We start from the raw sequence: 21,140 nt of genomic DNA, 5'->3' as shown, positions 1-21,140 counted from the left end.
TTTGACATAGAGAGCCACTCCCCAACCACTTTTTTTTTTGTTTTGTTTCCCTCCTAAATAGGTTATAACCATTGATTTTAATATTCTAGTCAAGCACATCATCCCACCAGGTTTCAGTAATACCAGCTAGATTGAACTGATGCTCATAGACAAGCAATTCTGATTCCTCTTGTTTGTTACCCAAGCTCCCGGCATCAGTGTACAGCCAATTAAAGGATTTCTTCTCTTCACTTCCTTTGGTTTTCTGATTTGTGCACAAATATATCAATATAGGACCCAATCCTGCTTCTACGAAAGTTCATTGAGCAGGCTCAGATCCAAAATAAGCTTTAAACTGAATAGTCAAAAGTGGGTAATAAGTTTGGTCATTTCATAAAAACCATGTATTCACATCATAAACCACCATAAGTTTTAGCCTGAATGGGACTCTTGTCTGGAGAGAGCCCCCCCAGGAGAGGAAAAGCAAAGATATGGCAGGTAAAGATTGAACATTAGCAAAGCTAGGTAGGAACAGTAGCACTATGTATGGACCAAGATGAATCTTATTGTTCTCTTGCCTTCGTGAAAACCAAACTTACGTCAATTTTTTAAAATTATGTTTTGACTAAATCCAGAATTTTTGTACACTTCTTGGCCCATTACATACTGAATCTTTGAAAATTCAACAAGTATCTGCTCATTTTTTTATTATTTTATTTTATTTAAAGAACTGTGTGTTACAAGAGATGCTACATGAGAAATTAGGCCACCTTTTCAGAACCTTGCTATAGAAAGGAGCAAAGATAAAGTGGTAATTCTCCCTTACTTCCAGCAGTTCATCTCCACTGAACAGCTTGCCACTTCGTCCAACTGGCCCTTCTGGTAAAACAGATCGGATGAAATGATGTCCCACTGCAGCTTCCAAGCTTATCCCTAACCCGCTGCTTTCACTAAATTTGTTAACTTCAGCCACCTAAAAAGATTGAGAAAGTTATTTTTCAGTCAAGTTCACATACAAAGAAACAGTAGTTTTAGAAGGGAAATATTAAACTTCTTGGATATATTCTGCTTTTAAACTACAAGTTCACTCATTTGAAAGAGCATCTTTGCTCATTAGTTTTACATCAAATACAAGATGGAATCACCACAGAAGTTGAAAGGAAGCAGCCAGCTGTAACTTCCCATTTTACTTACAGGACTACAACTGGTGGTAGCAAAGACTACCCTATAGATGAAAGGTATCCAGGTGGAACTCCAAACAAATGGAATGAAGGCTAATATCAAAGGGCTCAATCCAGCAGAAATTATGCAGCTACAAAGGCTAATACAGTTTTTTTTAAAAGGAATGTCTTCTATGCTTGCAGTGTTGTTGTAGCTGTGTTGGTCCCAGGATATGAGAGAGAGAGGGAGGAGACGGGTGAGGTAATATATTTTATTGAACCAACTTATGCTGATGAAGAGACAAGCTTTCGAGCTCCACAGAGCTCTCCCCAGACCCAAAGGACAACTCTTTGGAGCTTGAAAGCTGGTCCAATAAAATATATTTCCTCACCGACCTTGTCTCCCTCGGGTCTTCTACACAACAGTCATGGATTCACCATTAGGTGTTCCACACAGACACTTCCCTACTGGAGCTCTGTAAACTTAAATTTACTACATTTGTAGATTTCCAGCTGTACTAATCAGTGAATGGGGGTGGAGAGATTGGAGCCATGGCCCAACCTCCTGCTGCCCTGCATGCTCCTCTGAGGTGCTGCATATTTCCAGGGAGTACAGAGGAGAAAAATCTTCATAATTTCCTGAGCACAGAAACGGAAATTCTGGCTACCCCTACACTGGGTGTACAAGAAGGGAGGATCTTTCCACCTAAATTCAGTACATACTATTTTCACAACTGCATATACCAGGGGTTGGCAACCTTTCAGAAGTGGTGTGCCGAGTTTTCATTTATTCACTCTAATTTAAGGTTTTGTGTGCCAGTAATACATTTTAATTTTTTTAGAAGATCTCTTTCTATAAGTCTATAATATATAACTAAACTATTGTTATATGTAAAGTAAATAAGGTTTTTTAAATGTTTAAGAAGCTTCATTTAAAAATAAATTAAAATGCAGTGCCCCCTGGACCGGTGGCCAGGACCCAGTGTGAGTGCCACTGAAAATCAGCTCGCATGCCGCCTTTGGCACACGTGCCATAGGTTGCCTGCCCCTAGCATATACAAATAGTGTAACTGCTTGTACTAATGGACAGTTACATAAGTACCTGGTCATTATCACACAAAATTACCCCTTTAGCCGGTACAAATGCAGTCACTGTACATAAGAAGTTACATTGCAATAGAGCACACATTTTAGAGTCTATACTTGTGGGCACGCAATTTTGAAAAATCAATCCCTTCATTGAGTGTTTTCATTGTTTATTATAAATGCCTCATGCAGTAGTTTGATCATTATACCAATCAAAACAATTCACTCGTTACACAGAGTGGATGGAGGGTCCTAAGTAGAGCTGAGTGAATAACTGATTGTTCAGTTCAGTGGCTGATCAAAAATCTGAAACAAATATGATTCGTTTTCGAACCAAAACTGCATATTTTCATTTTTTCTTAACAACATGAAAACCTTTTATTCGGGTTGAACAAAACATCTGGAATGCTGATTTGAATCAATATTTTCAAAATGAAATGATGTTTCATTTCCAAAATGCTGTTTTGAAATTAAGTGTAAAATAGTTTGTTCAGAAATATCAAAGCATTTTGACACTTCTGAATTTTTCTTTTGCATTTGGCCAAAATTATTCACTAAATTTGTGAATTGTTTCAGCACCCAAAAAATCCATTTTCCAGCAAATAGTAAATTTGCTCAGAAGCCTGCACTTATTTTTGCTTGTCTGGCTTACTGCAAAAAAATGTATTTAGGAAAAATTAAATCTTTACATTCCGCATTTAAAATGAAAAAAAAAAACATTTTGTGAGTCGGTAGTTTAAAATGCAAAATTGAATGCAGTAAACGGTACAGGTAAGCACTAGAAAAAACATTTAATAGTAATAACTAGGGGTTACATACCACTATCTCATAATTTGTACCCATAATCCTCTGCCATTTATTCTGCAATACTGCTTCTCCTGTGGAAGTTAGCTGGAAACCTAGAAATTGTATTGAGGTTATTACAATGAAAACCTGACAGTCTTATTTCTATAGTAAGTAAAGTACCTGGACTGTGGCAACACTTGCACAGTATTCCATAATATTGAAAATACTATCATACATTATTTAAAAATGCAACATGCGTTTCCTCCCCAGTTTTAGATTTAGCAAGAGGAACATTAGCAATTTTAACATGGAAAAAAGGGTTGGAAAGACAGTTTGCGCTATTACAACTTTAGAGTTGCACCTGCAGCACACAAACATTTTGTCTATGTAATACACTTGTCAAATTATTTTTAATACTACTTATACTATTTGTTTCTATCGCTGCCCTTAGTAGTATATTTCAAACATTACACATTTGCAGAGTGGAGACCTCATACTAAAATTCCTTCAGAAAAACATCTTTTCAGCTTACTTTTGTGTCTTTGTTTTTTGTATTTAACACTAGCACAAATAGCCTTCAACACCTATTAAGCCTTATTCCATTCAGTGCTATGTATGCTTCAAGGAGCTTCTTTCAACTCCTCTCTTCCACAGAATGCAATCCTCACTTATTTGACTTTCCTGAATAACTAAGGTCCTCGGGGTCTCTTTAGTTACCTTCTACCATGCCATCCCCATTTCTATTAATGGAGAAACTGCAAGTACCTTCTACCTTTTTATAACATAGCCCACTTTTTTGAACTATGAGGAAAAGACTAACAGTGGTAGCTCTAAATGCTGTTTGTACCCATTACACTGACTTATAATCTTTATTAAACTGAAAGTGTAATAAAGATTATATTATATCATAGGTATATCTAAATTATACTATTGCATGCTGATGTAAAATGAAAACTGGTAGCAGTAAGATACAGTATAAAGCTTTAAATATATGTTTTTCCCAAACACATGAAGTCCAAACAAAGAGCTGGAAGAAAAAGATGTAAGGATGACTCCTGGGGCAAAATGTTCAAAAGTAGCCTCAAACCAACCTCAAACAGTGGAGGGACAAGTTATAAGCATGCCCCAAATGTCTGAGTCTCACACACTCACAGAGCGCGTGAGCCAGTTTGATGTTTACATACCTATGGCGCGGAAACTGCAAACTGCTCCTTACGAGCAGGCACCTGTGCGCACGTAGAGCAGCTTACATGACAAGAGCCTAAGTACCCAATTCGCACACATTTCAAGCCCTCAGAATTGGGAGCACAAATTTAGAGGCTGCTTTTGAAACTGTGGTCCCTAGAGGGCAGTGGAAGAATAAAATTCTTAAGTCAAATTTTCTTCATAAAAAGAAAAAAACACATACATCAGAGGTTATGGGAACAACAAAGGCTTTATTAGAAAAGAAGAAGGGGGAAAAAGAGGAGAATGCTGTGAGAAACAGTCATGTGCTAGGCAAGGCAGTAAACTCCAGTCACTCTAACATGATCTAAAGTTTATATGCAACTGAAAACTACAAAGAAATAGCAGCTTTCTGTTGTTCATTTTTTCTCATTTAAATTGATTCAATTCTAGGAAGGGAAACAACAGTGTTTAGATAAAAGAGCTAACAGACACAGACAGAGAGAGTTGGATTCTCATGATGATACTGACACAAACCAATGAGAACCTAGAGTGACCAAGCAAAAGCTACAATACCAAAGCTACAAAGATTGAATTGTTAGTAGAATACTAAGAACATATTCTCCAAACATGGGTGCTAGTGACAGGCTCAAAATCCCAGCTTTAGTTGCCTAATGGAGCTAGGTTCTCAACTCTCATCAACTTTCAATTGGAAACGGTTCTCTAATTCCCTCAGGCTACTTTAAAAATCCCAGCTCTAGTCTATATTTAGGCACTTAAATAAAAATAAGGCCATTTATTTAGATATCCACTGGTACTCATGTTTGAAAATATTTTCCCAAGATCAGAAGACTCAGTTGGGAACAAAGCATCTGAGTGGAACCTCTTAAAAATAAATAAATGAATAAATTTGATCATCTACCCAGAAAGACTGAAAGCAACTGACAGAGAACTCAGAAAAGTAGTAAATTAAATTAGAAAACTAGTTGGGATGGCATTTTTAAGCTGCTCCCTAGATATGGAATGTACCGAACGGTTACATGCCAATTAAGAAACTGTAAGAGCTTGGTATTAGATAATATAGCCTTCCATAGCACATCAGTGAGACATAGCAGCTCAAGAGATAGGAGGAATGGAAGATAGAAAATAAGAATTTCAGGAAAGGGAACAGGAAAGTGACAGTGTTCCAATGAGCAAGAAGTGTCTCACTTTCAAACACTATCAGAGAATAGAGACCTCCAAAATAAAGGCAGTTTAGGAGATATATCACAGGGAAGTCTACCACAAGAATTACAAGTGTTGGATGGTCACAGAAGGTTGGAATGAAAATGCTTAACATGAAAAATAAAGAATTGACTGAGTAAGACCAACTGGAATTAGTTTACTAAACTAAAAGGCTATTTGCCAAAGCAAAACTGCCTCACGTTTTGCCTTAAACACTGAGACATTCATCTTAGTCTTAAGTATATACAATTACACTCAATGACAATACTTGCTTTCATACAACCAGATTTTGGAAACTCTCTTCCATTGTCCACCTGTATAATCTGAGACATGTACTGTAATTAACACTGGGGAACCTGAACAAAATGACTGTTTTTTATGTAAGCACATACAGTGCATTTTCACAGGAAAAATTCTATTGAATATTAAGAACCTGATTCTTGTTGTTTACTGTCCTCTCCAGTGTGTACCACACCAGCACTGCACGGCAGTGGTGGAGATCCCTGCTCTCTTTCACACTGTTCTGGAAAAGAAGAAGAAGATCCTCAGCCATTCTATGCATTTTAATGCTCACCAAGATCTCTGCCATGCCATCCTGTAAGGTGCTAAGTGACCAAGCTACCACAGGGGGCAACACGGAGAAAGAGGGTCTCAAGGCCTTGTAGGATCTGGCTCTGTATTGCAGTGTTGAAGAAATGGTTGCAGGATGTGGTGCATTTAAAAAGAAGTTTTGTTTTCTTTTAAATGTTGTTTTTTATGAAAAGTTTTCAATAAAAGAAGAAAATGTCCATAAGTTGCTAGATCCATTATTGTTATTTGGAGGTATAAGGACATGATTGCTGGATGCTGAGAACATGCAACATTAATCTACCATTAACATTAATCTACCAACTCTTTTTTTTTTTTTGTCAAGAAGCTGACATTGATCTATAAAGTCACATACCTTTTGGCCCTGGCTAATTCAAAGACTGCTTCTCCCTTTATGTGCCGCTATAGCAAATCGAGATTAACTAAACTGCAGTCACCAGGCTTGGAAATCTCTGGGCAGTAAGAAGGAGGGTCTTGGCCATGCAATTTATTTTCTTTATGGCTTCAGCTGAGCCTGAGGAATGCTAACCTACAAGACACAGTGTAAAAGGCTTCTATTCTCTCAAGATTTTGCATGAAGGGGATGGTTATGGTTTAACTTGTGAGTTGGGATCTATTTCTGTTGATAATAATCAATGAATTAAATGAGTTGTTTTAAGAATTCTTCACATGCATACAGAGCCTATGTGATGGGGGCACTGTATCATCTAAAATATTAACAAATTACTAGTAGTACACATGCATCTCAAGAAGTGAATACATGATATAATGTTAGATGCTTCCATTAAAACCTTGCTAATCTGCATTTCAGTCACTGGCAAGCCTTACTTTTTACAGGGACTTCTGACCTGGGTACACTTGAAGCACTGTCCAAGACAGACATCAATTGTCCAGGATGTGCCCATTCTCTCCCCACACACCACTCCTCTTTTATACCCTCTGCCCTTATACCCTTGAGATTTACCTCTGCTCACTGCAGAAGGTACGTCTTTGCTAACCCTACTTGCCCTTGTATGTAGCTTCACTCACACTTGAGCCATGACACAACTTTGCACTCACTGCCTCACATGAAGCAAGTATTTGAAAGACCGAAGCCTTAGTGCAAATCAGCAGAGACTAGTGCACAGATTTCAAAATCTGCTTCAGAAATGTAATGAATAATGCCACTGATTCTCAAAACTGATTAAAATGTACCGGGCTGAATTCATCCCTCGTGAAGCAGCACTGAACTCAATTGAGTTACACTAGGAATTAACTAGGCTCAACACGTCCAGTTCATATCCTGTGAAGAAAAATATTTCCAGCTACCTTACAGCAAAGCCCGTTTTAATTACCTTTGGCTGTGCCGTTATCCATAGTTTGGAAAATTAAGTCCTTTTCAGCAGCAGCAGTGAAGTCCTCATGGGGCTGAATGTGATTGTCCTGCTTAAGCCCTCTTCTGATCAAAGTGAGTCGAACTGTGTGTCCTGTGTGCCGCAAAACCTCTACTGCTTGTTGGTTGGTAAACCCCTGAAGATTTGTTCCATCCACCTGAAGGATTAAACATCTCATTAACCAGCAAGCCACTACATGGATAAAATATTCAGAAAAAGTAAATCACATTTTTCTCCCAGGCAAAATAAAATGCCAAGGGCACTACTTGTTTAATCTGAGCACAAAACAAGGTGGGGACAGAGGAAAAAAAACCCAATGCCACTGTGGCCTGATCTACACCAGGCACTGTGCCTATAATAGCCCACTACTACTACCGTCATAATAGCAATGGTGAAAGCAGACTCCTGGTGGCAACCAGTGTTCTTAGCCCTTTATCATGTCGACCTACTCTGAGCCGGGTTACAGAGCAAAGCACTTAGAATGCTGGTGGGCCTCCAGCAGCTTTGTTCACACTAGGGCTCCCAACACTCTGGAAAGTGAATGTAAAAAAAAAAAAAGTGAAGAACAAAAGTCCTCTGTGATTACTGGGTTAGGGCAGGAGATAAGAAGGAAAGAATGGAAACATCTCTTAGTCGTCTCGGAATATTCCTATTATATGCAATATTTAAAAACTTCAAAACCTCTTCCCTGTTTATTTGCTATTTATCAAAGCTTCACAGAAATTAGATATGGAAAAGATGTTTTACTCTAGGCCATCAAATCCAATCCCCCAGCCAATCAAGGATTACATTACGTTTTTTGTCCAGTCCACAGTTTTTAAAGGGCTGAGCAATGGGGCCTACACAACTGTCACTGTGAAACTCTTCTACGGTCTAACAAGCCTAAGTTTTCTTTTCTCAAATTCATTCCATAACTCTTAGTAATATACTCTTCCTCTTCCCCCCAATACCTAAAATACCCTAAACTATTCCTCTCCCTGCTATCTTTATCTTTCAAAAACTTACCAGTGATATCATATCCCTTCACCCTGGTAATGGTCTTATCTACAGAATATACATACTTCATACTCAGTTATTTTAATTGTGTGTATGCGTGTGCGCGTGCACATACTGTAATTTCCTTCTCCTCTTTCTTTGCACATAGCTAAGAGGCCAGTTCTGACATCTTCAAGACAAAAATGATTCCTGCATTTGTATTCTGAATCCCCCTGTACAATACATCTTATGAAGAACCTTCAGAGAAGTTTAAAAAAAACCTTCCAGCCTTTCACCCTTAATATCAGTATTTTTTAAAAGATTCTCTTTCATCTCAGTGCTGCTAAAGAACTGTAGTGGCATATTTTATTAGGTCTGCTTGGAACTACTGAACAAGCAAGTATTTTGTAGAAATAAAGAACTCTCTATTGCTAAGAGAAAACAAAGTGTCATTGATTTCTTTCAAAACAAGGGGGGAAAAAATCCCCACTTATTTATATAGCTAGCATGACTGGAAAGATAGTGTGACAAAATATTCAATCAAAATGAACGAGATGTCATTTCAAACCCAATCTTTATCTGTTTGAATAAGTATTCTAAAATGATACCAGCATATCTACCAAAAACAACAACAACAACAACAACAACAAAAACCCTCCCACAGTAACAGGAGGGATTTTCTCATGCAAATAACTTCACATTCTCAGAGTTGGCTGTATAAGTCTTATGTCCGTATTTACTTACGGCTATAATTTGATCGCCAATATGGATTCTACCATCATGTTCAACAGCACTGCCTTTCGTAATGCTTTTCACAAAAATACCGGAAGGTTCTGTGATTTTAAAAAAGAAAAAGTTATTTAATACCAAAGACTGTCCAAATTCTGTAACAATATTTCCTTCCCCCACCCCTAAAAAAAAAGTGGTATCAAAGTGAAGTAAAGTGTAGATTTTAATTATAATACATCCATTATTCTTTTCACAAAATTATCAGTGTTTTCATCCCAAGTGTTTAGCCATCCAAAACCCCCATTTCCTTCCATGAAAGCAGGACTAGACCTTTTACAGTAAGCAAATATTCTAACCATGACTGACAAAACTGACTATAAAAACTCCACAGAACCCTTGCTACAGGTCTGACCTAACCCCAAAAGGCAAGGAAATTTAGCATGCATCCTGCATACATCCATTGGTTTGTTTATTATAAATATGACAAAGCCACATGGTTCCTTTTCTATTATATTTTTAAAAAGTCTGGATGAACAAATACGTGCTTGGCTTTCCTAGGGTGACCAGACAGCAAATGTGAAAAATCAGGATGGTGGTGGGGGGTAATAGGAGCCTATATAAGAAAAAGACCCAAAAATTGTGACTGTCCCTATAAAATCGGGACATCTGGTCACCCTAGGCTTTCCAGAGGGAAGAACTTACAAATGGAAAAAGCTGCCTATCTAAATTAGGACAGCATTGTAACTAGAAATGGGCAAGAAGAGGAGTTTCCATCCCAAAGAAAATTTTGCATTTGCAAAAAAATGTTTCACTCCAATTTGGAATGAAAAGTCAGATATGCAAAATTTTCTGTAGGAAGAACATTTTCAAAAAATTCTGTTTCAGAAGGACCAAAACAAAGTTTTTCAGAAATTTCCAATCCTGGCTCCACTGAGCCATGGAGCCAGAGGACCGAGTGAGCCACAGGAACTGCGGACGGAGCTATCAAGGAGCTGCAGAGCCTGGAAGTCCAAGCCGCCTGCTGCCCAAGGAGGCGGGGAGCTGCCTGTCTGGGAAGCCAGCTGAGCAGCCCAGAGAGCTGGATAGCCTGCCTGCAGGTCTGGTTTCTACCAAAAGTTTCAATGGCATTGACACATTCCTGTGGAATGTTTCTATTCTCTCCAATCAGTGTTTTCCAATGGAAAACTGTTCCATCAAAAAAAATTTCAACCAGCTCTACTTCTAATCTGTCTTGGCATAGCTGGAATTCATGTCTTAACCCACCCCCAAAACACCTAAATGACAACAGATAGCACAGGGGCACTGCACACAAATAGGGTGACCTGCTAACCGCTGCACCACGTGGCTCCCTGGTTGGGAAGCAGCCAGTATGTCCGGTTCCTAGCCCTAGACTTAGGGGCGGCCAGGGTGGTCCGCGTGCTGCCTCGCCCCACACCTGCAGCTTCCATTGGCTGGGTCAAGGCAGGGGAGGAATTAGCGCGAACGCAACTCGCAAGTGCTAAGCAGGCGGCTGTTGAGGGGTCATGTGGTGCATGCCTCTCCCGCTGCTGCTCGGCCCTCTTCTCCTCGTGTGGCTGGGCTCAAGCTGCGGTGCGTGCCCTGCGGCACACCGGGGTCTGTCTGTCGCCCCATCGCCGGCACCCGGAGTTCCAGGTATGTGTATCCCTGTCTCCAAGTGCTGGGAATGGAGCTGCACCCCCATCCCCTGTCAGTGCATCCCTCCCCGTCCCACCCCACCGCACCCCCCGTCCCCCTCGCTATATCTCTCCCTGTCCCACCCTCTGTATCTCCATCCCCCTCACTGCATCCCTTTCCCATCCCGTCCTGCCCCTCTACACCTCCCATCCCAGCCCTGTACCCTTTATAGCACTCTCCCACCCATCCTCTCCACATCCCAAAGCTGCCACCCCCATGTCCCTCACGCCCCACAGCCCTGCACCCCATTCACCTCCATACACTGCTGCACTCCCATTATGTCCCTATACACTCCTATGTCCCCCACATCCTCATGCACCTGTGGTCTTCTGCCCCCTGCTGCATCCCCATCCACCCCACATACCCCCCCACATCCCCTCATCTTTCCTTCACTGCCCCCTCTCACCTCCATCCTGTTCTCATCCTTGGCCTCTTTCCCTCCCCATCCTATTTCACACGCGCACACACACGCGCACACGCACACACACACACACACACTCTTTTCCCCTCCAGCCCACCCTCCTCCCTTCCCAGCTGGGTGATTTAGGCACCCCTGGAAAAGGGTATGAAAAAGCGTCTCTGTGTAGGCAAGCGTGTGCATGCATGCACTGTATGTGTGTAAGAGACTGTGTGTCTTTGCGTAGGGAGGTACGTGTATTGCACATGTGTGTATACCTGTGTGAATAAAATTTGCAGCCTAATTCTGACTTTTATTCCTTTTGCTGGCTTGCGCACAAAAAAATTGATGACATCAAATATGTACGTATTCATTTCATAACAAGAGAAGGGAACTCTAAAAGAAATGTATTATGTCTTTAAAAGTGAATGTTGTTGACTAATAATTGCAGAAGAGCCAATGCATCATACATTTCTCCCCACCTTTGTCTAGCTACATTATAAAAACTCTTTGTTGCAGACTCTCTTTTTTTATGTGCATGTCCAGCAACTACCACCCTGGAGTCCTGATCTTAGATGGGGTCTTTAGGCACTAAACAACAATTGTAATATTAAATAATGTGGAAGTATATGTGTCAGTGCATGCTAGATGTGTACACAAGAATACACATGTATATCTGCAGGTAGGCGTGGAAGTCCGTTTCTGCAGATTTATTTATATAGGTATCCGGACAGGTATGCATTTCTGTGGTTGTGCTCTACAGATTTGTACTTGAACTTCAGGAGTGGGCCTTTAATGGGCCCATTGCAGCTGTGATAATGTGTGGCCCTAATTCCACACATAAAATTACAGTAACTTTAGTGATCAAAAAACATGGAGCTGGTTACAAAAAATGGGAAGAGGGGAAGGAAAAAATTATGAAAATGTTTGTGAATTTTTTTTTTTTTTTAATTACCCTTTTTGACTTTCTTGCTGCCAGCTCTAGCATTCTGTAACAAATAAACCTGAACTTAGCATAATACATCTGTAAAAACAATTAATATGCCTCTTTGGGCCTGGCAGTGAAAATGAGCAGGTGAGAGACGGTGGGTGAGAGCAAGCGACGGAAGGAGTGGGGATGGAGTGAGAAGGGGGCGGGGCCTCTGTAAACGGGCAGAGCAGTGGGTGGGGCAAAGACATTCGGTTTTCTGGAATTAGAAAGTTAGCAACCCTATACACAAAGCGGGACTAAAATTCAAGTGTTTCACACTTTCATGATTGAAAATTATAATCTCCAAATTTGTAGACTAAAATCAGAGGATAAATGAATTTCCTAAATTGTCATTTTAGCAAAACACTTACTGCATTTTGCAGAGGAGCATTTTAAAATGTTCCCTTTCAAAAAGTGGGCCCTGCTTTTCTCAATAATTCTTTGGGTTCACTATCTAAATGACAGTCTCCATCAACTCCAAACACCTCACATACACACACAATCTGTCAGCTGCTTCTATTCTCCAATGCTGCCATCCTGTCTCCCTTAGTCACCTGCTCCACTCTTCACAGAGAGCATAGGAGCCAGGAAGGCCAGTGAGGTTATAGAGAGTATGCTCTGAGGGACAACTAGCAGGCAAGCAGGGACATTGGATGGTGAGCAGGAACATGGGGGTAGGACGAAAGAGCAGGCCTTGAGGAGGGATAAGGAGTTGATTACAGCTTTTGTGGGAGCTGGAGTATTAAACATGGATATATAATCGAGGAAAGAGGGTTTTTCATTGGGTTATGTGTGTTAGAACAGTCCACAGCTTTGCAGAAGGTTTGGGATTGGGGGAGGCGGGATGTTGAGTGACTTTGTACTAGGGCAACACAGCTAAAAGTCTCCCAAGTGCTGCTGCCTCAACATACCATGCAATGATAAAGGAGCCTGTTAGTTCCACACCAAAAATGCAGTGTAGCTTGCAAGGGCTAGTCAAGGACTCAGATAGTGATCTCCCAACTTTTTAAAGGTGTGTTGGTGCTTCTGTGCAACCACGGCTATTGTTTAACAAAGGTTTTTGGTTGGAGGAATAAGTAAGTTAATCAGCCATTCCCTTAGGCAGTAAGATTTCCTAATATACCAAGGTGCAATGGAGTACTTCAATTAGCAACATTTCAGACATACATCCTCGCTTTTGTGAGTCAGATATCAGACCCACAACATGTTCTACACTTGAAATGTAATTTGTATTTTTAAAGGTGATAGTAGGTGGTGCTAGGAGAAGGTCAGTGGACTAGTAAGATTTAGTCAAGATGTCTGCATTACTACTCAGAACCCTCAAAAGGGATGAGGATAGTTATTACTGTACTAAGAAATGTTTCATATTATCAAAATGCTATTTCTTTATGTTTTTCTCAATATATATCAGGACAGAAAACACATCAGCAGCTATTTGAAAATCATTATGGGGCAATCTATTAATGTGTTTTAATAAGAGTACTGCATCAATTTGCCTCATACAGATGCATGATAGATTTTTACATCAGTTCTCTCAAAAATGTAGTTGAAATTATTAGAAAAATAAATTACTATATGTGCACATTTGAATTTTTTAGAAAAAAATTCAGTGGTCCAGATTCTGCTCTGAGTTGCACCAGTGCAAGTTTGAAATAACCTAGTTTAAATCAATGGAGATAGTGGACATCTATACTGTACTGATGTAAACAAAAGCAGAAATTGGTTCACTGATTTAAAAATAACATCAGCTAGAACTGCCTGCAATACTGCAAATACAAGTCCTGCAATTTACTGTCTCCAAAATTCCCTTGAAAATACAAATATTTTTTTAAAATAGTCATATATCTTAAAATGGCTGTATCAATTTTTAGAAATGTTTTTCAAAAATGCATATCAAGGTTCAACCAAGAGTGATTTTCAAGACTGCTACAAAATCTTAAAACAGAATTTCATGATGAAAGACTGATTGATCCTAGCCTATTCTATCTGAAGTTACAACTCCTAAAATAATCCTTAAAATGTTTTTTAATGAATCTTTTTTCCCTTTATGTACCAAAATGTCTAAATCAAATTAGAAATGCATATAGGCTATCGTAAGCTGCAGTTGATATAAAAGCAAAAACTTCAGGAATTTATTTTAACATTACCTGAGGTTTTGTCTCCAATGTAACCAGCAATAGTTATTCCTAATCCTTGGAGGTTTTTAGTGAGTTCTACATCAAATTTCTCTCCATCTTCATCAATATCAAAAGAAGTCTCTGCCTAACAAGAGAGTGTAATGAAAAAGGAAACCTTTTTTTAAAAAAAGAAGCTGCATTCCATGAAGTCAAACGTTAAAGACAAAAGTCAAAGACAAAATAGCAACTTTTATTCTGCTCCAACCCTGATATTCAGACAGACAGCCATATTGTACACAGACAACATTCCTCACCAGAATGTTACTGGAATCCTGACACTTCTCAACACACACACACACACAAATGACAGATGAAGCTCTAATAAGCTGAGCAATATATGTCTTGAACAAGAATATCACAATACATGCTTAAATACAGGATGCAAACAGTTCTGACATTCCTTTAATCTCAGCTTTAAACAGATCACAAAGGCTTGTGCTAAATTTAAAATAACCACAAACAAAAAGGTTTTTTTAACTCATAATTTTTCAAATAAATGGCCAGTAATTTTAGTTATTTTTTTCTTATACATGCCAAGTTTAAAACATAATGGAATCTATTTCCAGTGAAACAATTATGTTTCCTGTTTTTAGCAAGACTTGAAATTTCTATTTTAGAAGGTGGCAATTATACTTCCAGCTATTTAAATGATGACAATCACCACTAACACCCACTATAGTCCTCTGAACTTCTGTGACAGAAAAGGCTGTTGGTAATTAATTCATTTATTTATTGCTAATGGAAGTGCTTTGATTACAACAGGAGAATGCACATTAAATGGCCACGTCAATAATGTCTTATTAAAAAAAAACAACTTGGAAAACTTCACTTTGAGGCATCACAGAACTGGCTTTTTTCAAGTGTTTAAAATAAATGTTCAGTGGCCAGATTACCAGCTTGGGTAAATCAGCATAACTCCACTGTAGTCCATAGAGCTATGCTGATATACACCAGCTGAAGATCTGACCCATTTCTTTATCTGAATAACTCCATCTAAAAATACAGTCAAGCACAAGCAAAGCATCTAATTCTGCAGCTCTAAACCTACCTCCTTCATATTACAGGGTTATAACAATCTATGTTTAGAGCCCAATAATTCCTTCCATTTCCATTAGCTGATTAGTTTCCAGAAGTACTAATCTCTCCTGAGACTCATGAAGAGGGATGCCAGTTTCATGGCATCATCCCTGTGTTTTTGATGTCCTGTAGAAGCCCCTCTGCTGAAGCCTCACCCGGTTAAGGCCCATCCTCCCATCCTGCATTTAAGAGTGAGCCGCGGATGCCTGAGGGGGAACTGCATCAGCGACAGTCTCCAAAACATTGGTGGTAAATGTCCACACATAGGTTATTGCAGCTTTCGGCATCATTAACTGAGTTTCTATATTCAGCAAGGGAGATTTGTGCAGACATAGGGCAGCTGCCCAAACACAACGCACCTCCTGCCAGGGACAAGGTGGTGAAAAAAAAAAAAACACGGGGGGGGGGGGGGAGAAGGAGCTAAAAAACAGAAGTGAGATTTTGGCATTATTTCCGTAGTAGTAATGGAAGCACTGGATGATAATATCCTCATGATTGCAATCTCCAATACCAGCATTTCACATCATGTAACAGCCAGAACAACATAAATCTAGATGTTCTGATACATGAAGTCAGGAGAATCAGTACTCTTTTACAGCAAAATAATATATGCAGGATGGTTACTGACTCCTCTATTTGATGTTTCCTGCAAAGAAACTTCTGTTGAAATGCTCTGAATTGAGACATTTCCCTTTTAAAAAGGGGGTCAATTCTGATTTGCAAACAAGGGTCAGAAGAGCTAACTTCTCTTCCTCCCCCACCTACCGCCCCACCCCCCAACCTTTGGGCATTGTGCAAATAGTAATCTCCTCTAAAACTATTTCAAGACCACCTAGAGGGCATGTAGAACCCTGCCTATAATATAACAGGAGGGGTGAAGTTATCTGCCTATTCTATCCTCTTTCTGTAACATGAAATAGCTATGGATATAAAATCAGTTATCGAGGGGAGATTATCTGTCTTAAAAAAAAAAAGGGAATTTTCTCAAAGTGGTCTATATAACTTAAAGAAGTGTTTTAAATTCATTGACATCAGTAGACATATTCCTAGAAATAGTAAGAAAAGCTGAAATGAGACATTTATTATGGGGTATAAATAAGATCTATTTTAGTCTTAAAAGTTTAACAATCTTCTCTCATTTCATTCACTTATTTACATGTGGCTATTTGTGTGTGCTCGCTATGGGACTTAAGCCACACTTAAGCTGAGTAGCTACTCATTGCATTGAACTAGGCTATGTTATAAACACACACCAAGATTTTCTGCTTCCTTTTTTAAATTTACAGCTCATTGTGACATACCTACTATAGTGTGCTTTGTGAAAAAGTGGTAATTCTCATGATAGGAAACATCTGAATAAGTGAACTTGACATAAGAATTGCACTTAGATTACTAATGCTTTCACTTTCCTGTATTTTCCATTTTTTCCGTGTTAACATCTTCTCCCTCAGCATTTTTTTCTGAATTTTAAAGGAAGAAATCATGGAGGGGTGGCACTGGTAGACGGGGTATATTTTGGGAAGTCAGGAGAGAGAGAGAGAGAGAGAGAGAGAAACAGAACAATGGAGGAAAGAGGGAGTGTCAGAACATCAGAGGAGGTAGCAGCTGGGTGACTGTCTGGCATTGGACTAGCTCATGAAGCTGTGTCAGGTTACCAAGGAAAGGAGCTGCAGCTGTGTGCTGGCTGGCACAGTGAGGAGCTATCTGACGGATGGTGATGACAATATGGGGATGAAGAGATGTGCCTGGGGAGGAGGAGACGGAGAGGCAGACAGAGGAAAGTACTGCAGATCCAGCTGGCCCACTCTAGAGAAAGGGTTGCAAAGTTCAGGGAGGTGCAGCAACACATTGTTTGTTCAGCTGTCCCAAAGCACCACTAATTGGCACGTCCAAGTTAATGGGCACGTCCAAGTTAATGGGCTTAAAAATTATTTCCACCACACACGTTTTCAAGCCTGGATCCTGAAAGAACTCCATCCATACAACTCCCACTCACTTCAGTGAGGCTCCTTACACACTGGGCTTGTAAGATCCCTGCTTTCCATAGCTAAAGGATGAAAACATGGCTACTGGTCATTAAAACACTGGCCCCTGATAGAAATGTAGTATTATCCAACTGGTAACAGAGTGACAGTTGCCACATTTTACTGATATTTGTTTATATGTACCTGTTTCTCTGGTATGGAAGTTGGTACGGGGGTTGATGGAGGGACAGCTGGTGGAGGTGGTTCCTCTATGGGACCTCTTGCAATGACCAGCTTCACTCGATTTCCACACTGTCTCAGCACTTGTGCCACTTGTTCACTGCTCATTCCAGCCAAGTCTGTATCGCCAATTTTCAAGATGTGGTCTCCGCTGCATAACCTTCCATGCTGGATGAGGAAGTAACCAGCCAGTCACAATTATCATAAAAAACACTAGCAGCCATTTCGCCCTTCCCCCACACAAACGATCATATTGGTCAATTTAAAATGTGTGCTCTGCAAGTAGTTTTTAAATGTCATGCCATACATTCATGGTGGGGCAGAGGAAAAAGATTATGCCCATGTGTGATACAAGTGCAGTGGTATGTGTACAGGAAAATATTTTTAGAAGTGGAGACCAACTTCTGCATACAAAACTGTGTATAATTATGTAAACAGCTTACACATTTAGCAATTTTATACAAAGATGGGAATTTTGTCTTCAAAATCTCCTTGTACACCCACTAATGCCTGATTTGCACCTGTAATTTCAGTAATTTTCTGAGCTGTCATTTGTGCACACACAAACATGCATTTGTGTGTGCACAGATCTTGGGCCTCTTATTTAAGAGCTGACCCTCGGGATTAATCATGTTTTTTAAAATAAATTATATTTCTCAGTTACTGTGATATCACAGTTATTTATATTGTTTTAAAAACATTCAATTATTTCTTGTTTCTTTTATTTTAAACTGTAAAAATGTTTCAAGTGAATTTAGTACCCATGAAAGCTATTAAAACTGACAAGACTGGGGGAGTGAATTCATCTGTTGGTCCACAGAACACATGCAGCATGGACATCAGCAGCACAAGCTACCCACAAACCGAGCAGTGTTTAGTATGTCTATACTACAACTGCAAATGTGATTGCAGCAAGTGTATACCTACCCAAGCTAGCTTTAAATCTAGCTGGCATAAGAACCAGTAGCAGTGAAGCCACAGCACCATGGGCTAGCCGATGCTGAAGTACACGTTGCTGTGGTTTCACTGCTATTGGTAATTGCACTAAGCAGATTAAAGCTAATTTGGGTAGATCTACGTATGCTGCAATCACGCCTCCGATTGCAGTGTAGATATTCCCTTAGTGACTCAATCCTGACCTACAGAGACTACAGGTCAGAGGGACAATCTGTCTCTGAGCCCATTCAATCCTTGCGCTCTTTGCCATAACTGCTGAAAAGGGTGCCCTTGGTGGTAGTTTTGTGTTATAGACACCTCCACACTGGGAAATGGAGTGAGATCACCAAACTCATCTCACACAGGTCACTATGATGGTAATAACCTTTGGTCATTTCCAACTTGGGTTGGATTAGATGTACAAGTGAAAGACTATTGTGCTATTTATTTCAGAGTTAGAAATGATATACTTATCAGCACACAATAGGAGTGGTGCAAAGTAATAGATTTAGGAGAGTGACTGAACGCCAGATTCCACTTTTGGGTTTGTATGTGTAGATCCCACATTCTATACATGATCATTAATAAGATAAATTTGCCCATATACATTACTAGCATCATCTTTTTCTTTCAGCCTACAAGGAAGAAAACTGTCACTTAACATTATTATGGCAGATTTACATGATAAATTTACCCCACACTAAACAGTAAAGAAGAAATTGTTAGGGGGGAGTTTACCTGATCAGCTACTCCTCCTGGGAGGATGGTTTTAACTATCACTCCAGTTGACTTTCCTCCCACTATCCCAAATCCCAAACCTGATCCATCATTCACCAACTCAATGGTCTCCACATGCTGCCAGTGGACCTACAAGGAGTAAACTTGTAAATAAGCTTGCAAATGACCGAAGTAAGAACACACCTATTAAATCTTGTCACAAGACACTTATACAGTATTTCTATGACATATTTTTGAAAAGAGGGGAGAAAGAAAAACTAAAGGCAGCTCTATATCAGTTACTATTAGCCCACTGGAGAGGAAGGTGGGCATTTAACAAGTAGAATTTCTCCACTATGTAGCCTCTCCATGAATCTGTTTACAGATCAAATTCTTGGGGATACTGGGAGGTGGTGAGTGCCTTCAATTCCCAACGCAGTCAAAAGGAATAAAATGTGCTTAATATCTTATGGGAAGCATTTAGCATCTCACTGGATTGGGACTCAAAGTCTCCTATAATGTAGATGAGTCACTCTCACCAGAACTCACATACATGCACTGAAAAGGGGCTATGGACCCAACTCTCAGCTACAACTAAGGAGGAGACTGCAGGAGTTCTACTCCAGTTCTATTCCATCCCCAGCATAGATGAGACCAGCCTGGCAGCTGCTGTAAATGACACACACTGGCTATGATTCCATAGGGGACCATTCACCCAATAGAAATAGCTGAAGCACAGCTCACTCTAGCCAAACCCCGACCCCAATGGGCCCTTACACCGGGAGGCTGCATGACTGACTATGCAAACTCTATTCTCCCTGAGGAGTCCTCCATGCCAGAGATTACCTCAACAAGGAAAATTCAACAAGCTTTCTATTCCCTTTACACCATGAAAGTAGCATGGGTTAGAAAATCTGTGCCTATTCAAAGAAATTAGGACATGAACAGTACTATTCGTTTAAGTGGTGTAAATCATTATGATTACATCACACAGCATCAGGCATTTTCAGCCCGCTGAAAAGGACGAAAGCCTCTTCAGTGTAGATCCAAATAATCAGCTATCATTCATTTCACATTCCACTTCATGTCAACAGCTTTGAGCACATGCAGAACTGTTCCTTAAGTGGTAAGCAGAGGTTCCCAGGCTACAGCCAGTAGTCTGAGGTTGATATGATGAGAATGGAATATTTGTTGCCGACGGTTTTCTTTCTGGGCTTGATGTTGTGATGGAAGTGGGAGCTGTTCTGAATGATTTATGGGTATTCTATGCCAGCGGTCTTCAAACTTTTTTTCTGGTGACCAGTTGAAGAAAATTGTTGATGCCCGCAACCCAACAGAGCTGGGGATGATGGGTTTGGGGGGTGGGAGGGGCTCAGGGCTGGGTCAGAGGTTTGGGGTGTAGGGGTGAGGGCTGCAGGGTGGGGCCGGGAATGAGGGGTTCAGGGTGTGGGAGGGTTGGGGCAGGGGGTTGGGGTGCAGCAGGGAGTCAGAGCTCTGGGCTGGGAGTGCAGGCTCTTGGGTGGGGCTGGGGATGAGGGGTTTGGGGTGCAGGAGGGGGCTCTGGGTTTGGGGGGGCTCATGCCTGTGGCAGGGAATTGGGGTGCTGGAAGGGTCAGGGCTCTGGGCTGGGGGTTCAGGCTTTCAGGTGGGGCCAGAGATGAGGGGTTTGGGGTGCAGGAAGGGGCTCAGGGCTGGGGACTGAGGCACAGGCTCACCTTGGGTGGCTCCCGGTCAGCAGCGCAGCTGGGGTGCAAAGGCAGGCTTCCTAACCCCTTGCTCCCTCCACCTAGGAGCCGGACCTGCTGCTGGCCGCTTCTGGGGCACAGCGTGGTGACAGAACAGGTAGGGACTAGCCTGCCTTAGCCAGGAAGCACCACTGACAGGACTTCTAACGGCCCAGTCG

At 40.6% G+C, this 21,140-nt stretch overlaps 1 protein-coding gene across 11 annotated transcripts in view; it reads right to left on the bottom strand.

The window, feature by feature from the left end:
- The window catches only part of MPDZ (multiple PDZ domain crumbs cell polarity complex component), a 134,670-nt gene that overhangs the window by 87,600 nt on the left and 25,930 nt on the right, over positions 1-21,140 (bottom strand). For all 11 annotated transcript variants that reach the window (XM_045021385.1, XM_045021387.1, XM_045021388.1 and 8 more), the window contains exons 7-14: positions 19,259-19,387; positions 17,549-17,752; positions 14,274-14,388; positions 9,080-9,168; positions 7,322-7,517; positions 5,833-5,922; positions 3,045-3,124; positions 806-952 (exon numbers count right to left, since the gene is read on the bottom strand). In XM_045021385.1, coding sequence (XP_044877320.1) covers positions 806-952; positions 3,045-3,124; positions 5,833-5,922; positions 7,322-7,517; positions 9,080-9,168; positions 14,274-14,388; positions 17,549-17,752; positions 19,259-19,387 — 1,050 coding nt within the window. The remainder of the gene's footprint in view (positions 1-805; positions 953-3,044; positions 3,125-5,832; positions 5,923-7,321; positions 7,518-9,079; positions 9,169-14,273; positions 14,389-17,548; positions 17,753-19,258; positions 19,388-21,140) is intronic.

This window comes from Mauremys mutica, chromosome 6, assembly GCF_020497125.1.
Source record: "Mauremys mutica isolate MM-2020 ecotype Southern chromosome 6, ASM2049712v1, whole genome shotgun sequence".
In the NCBI taxonomy this organism is placed as follows: domain Eukaryota; kingdom Metazoa; phylum Chordata; order Testudines; family Geoemydidae; genus Mauremys; species Mauremys mutica.
The sequence above is the reverse complement of the archived record's forward strand: the minus strand, read 5'-3'. Positions and strand labels throughout refer to the sequence as shown.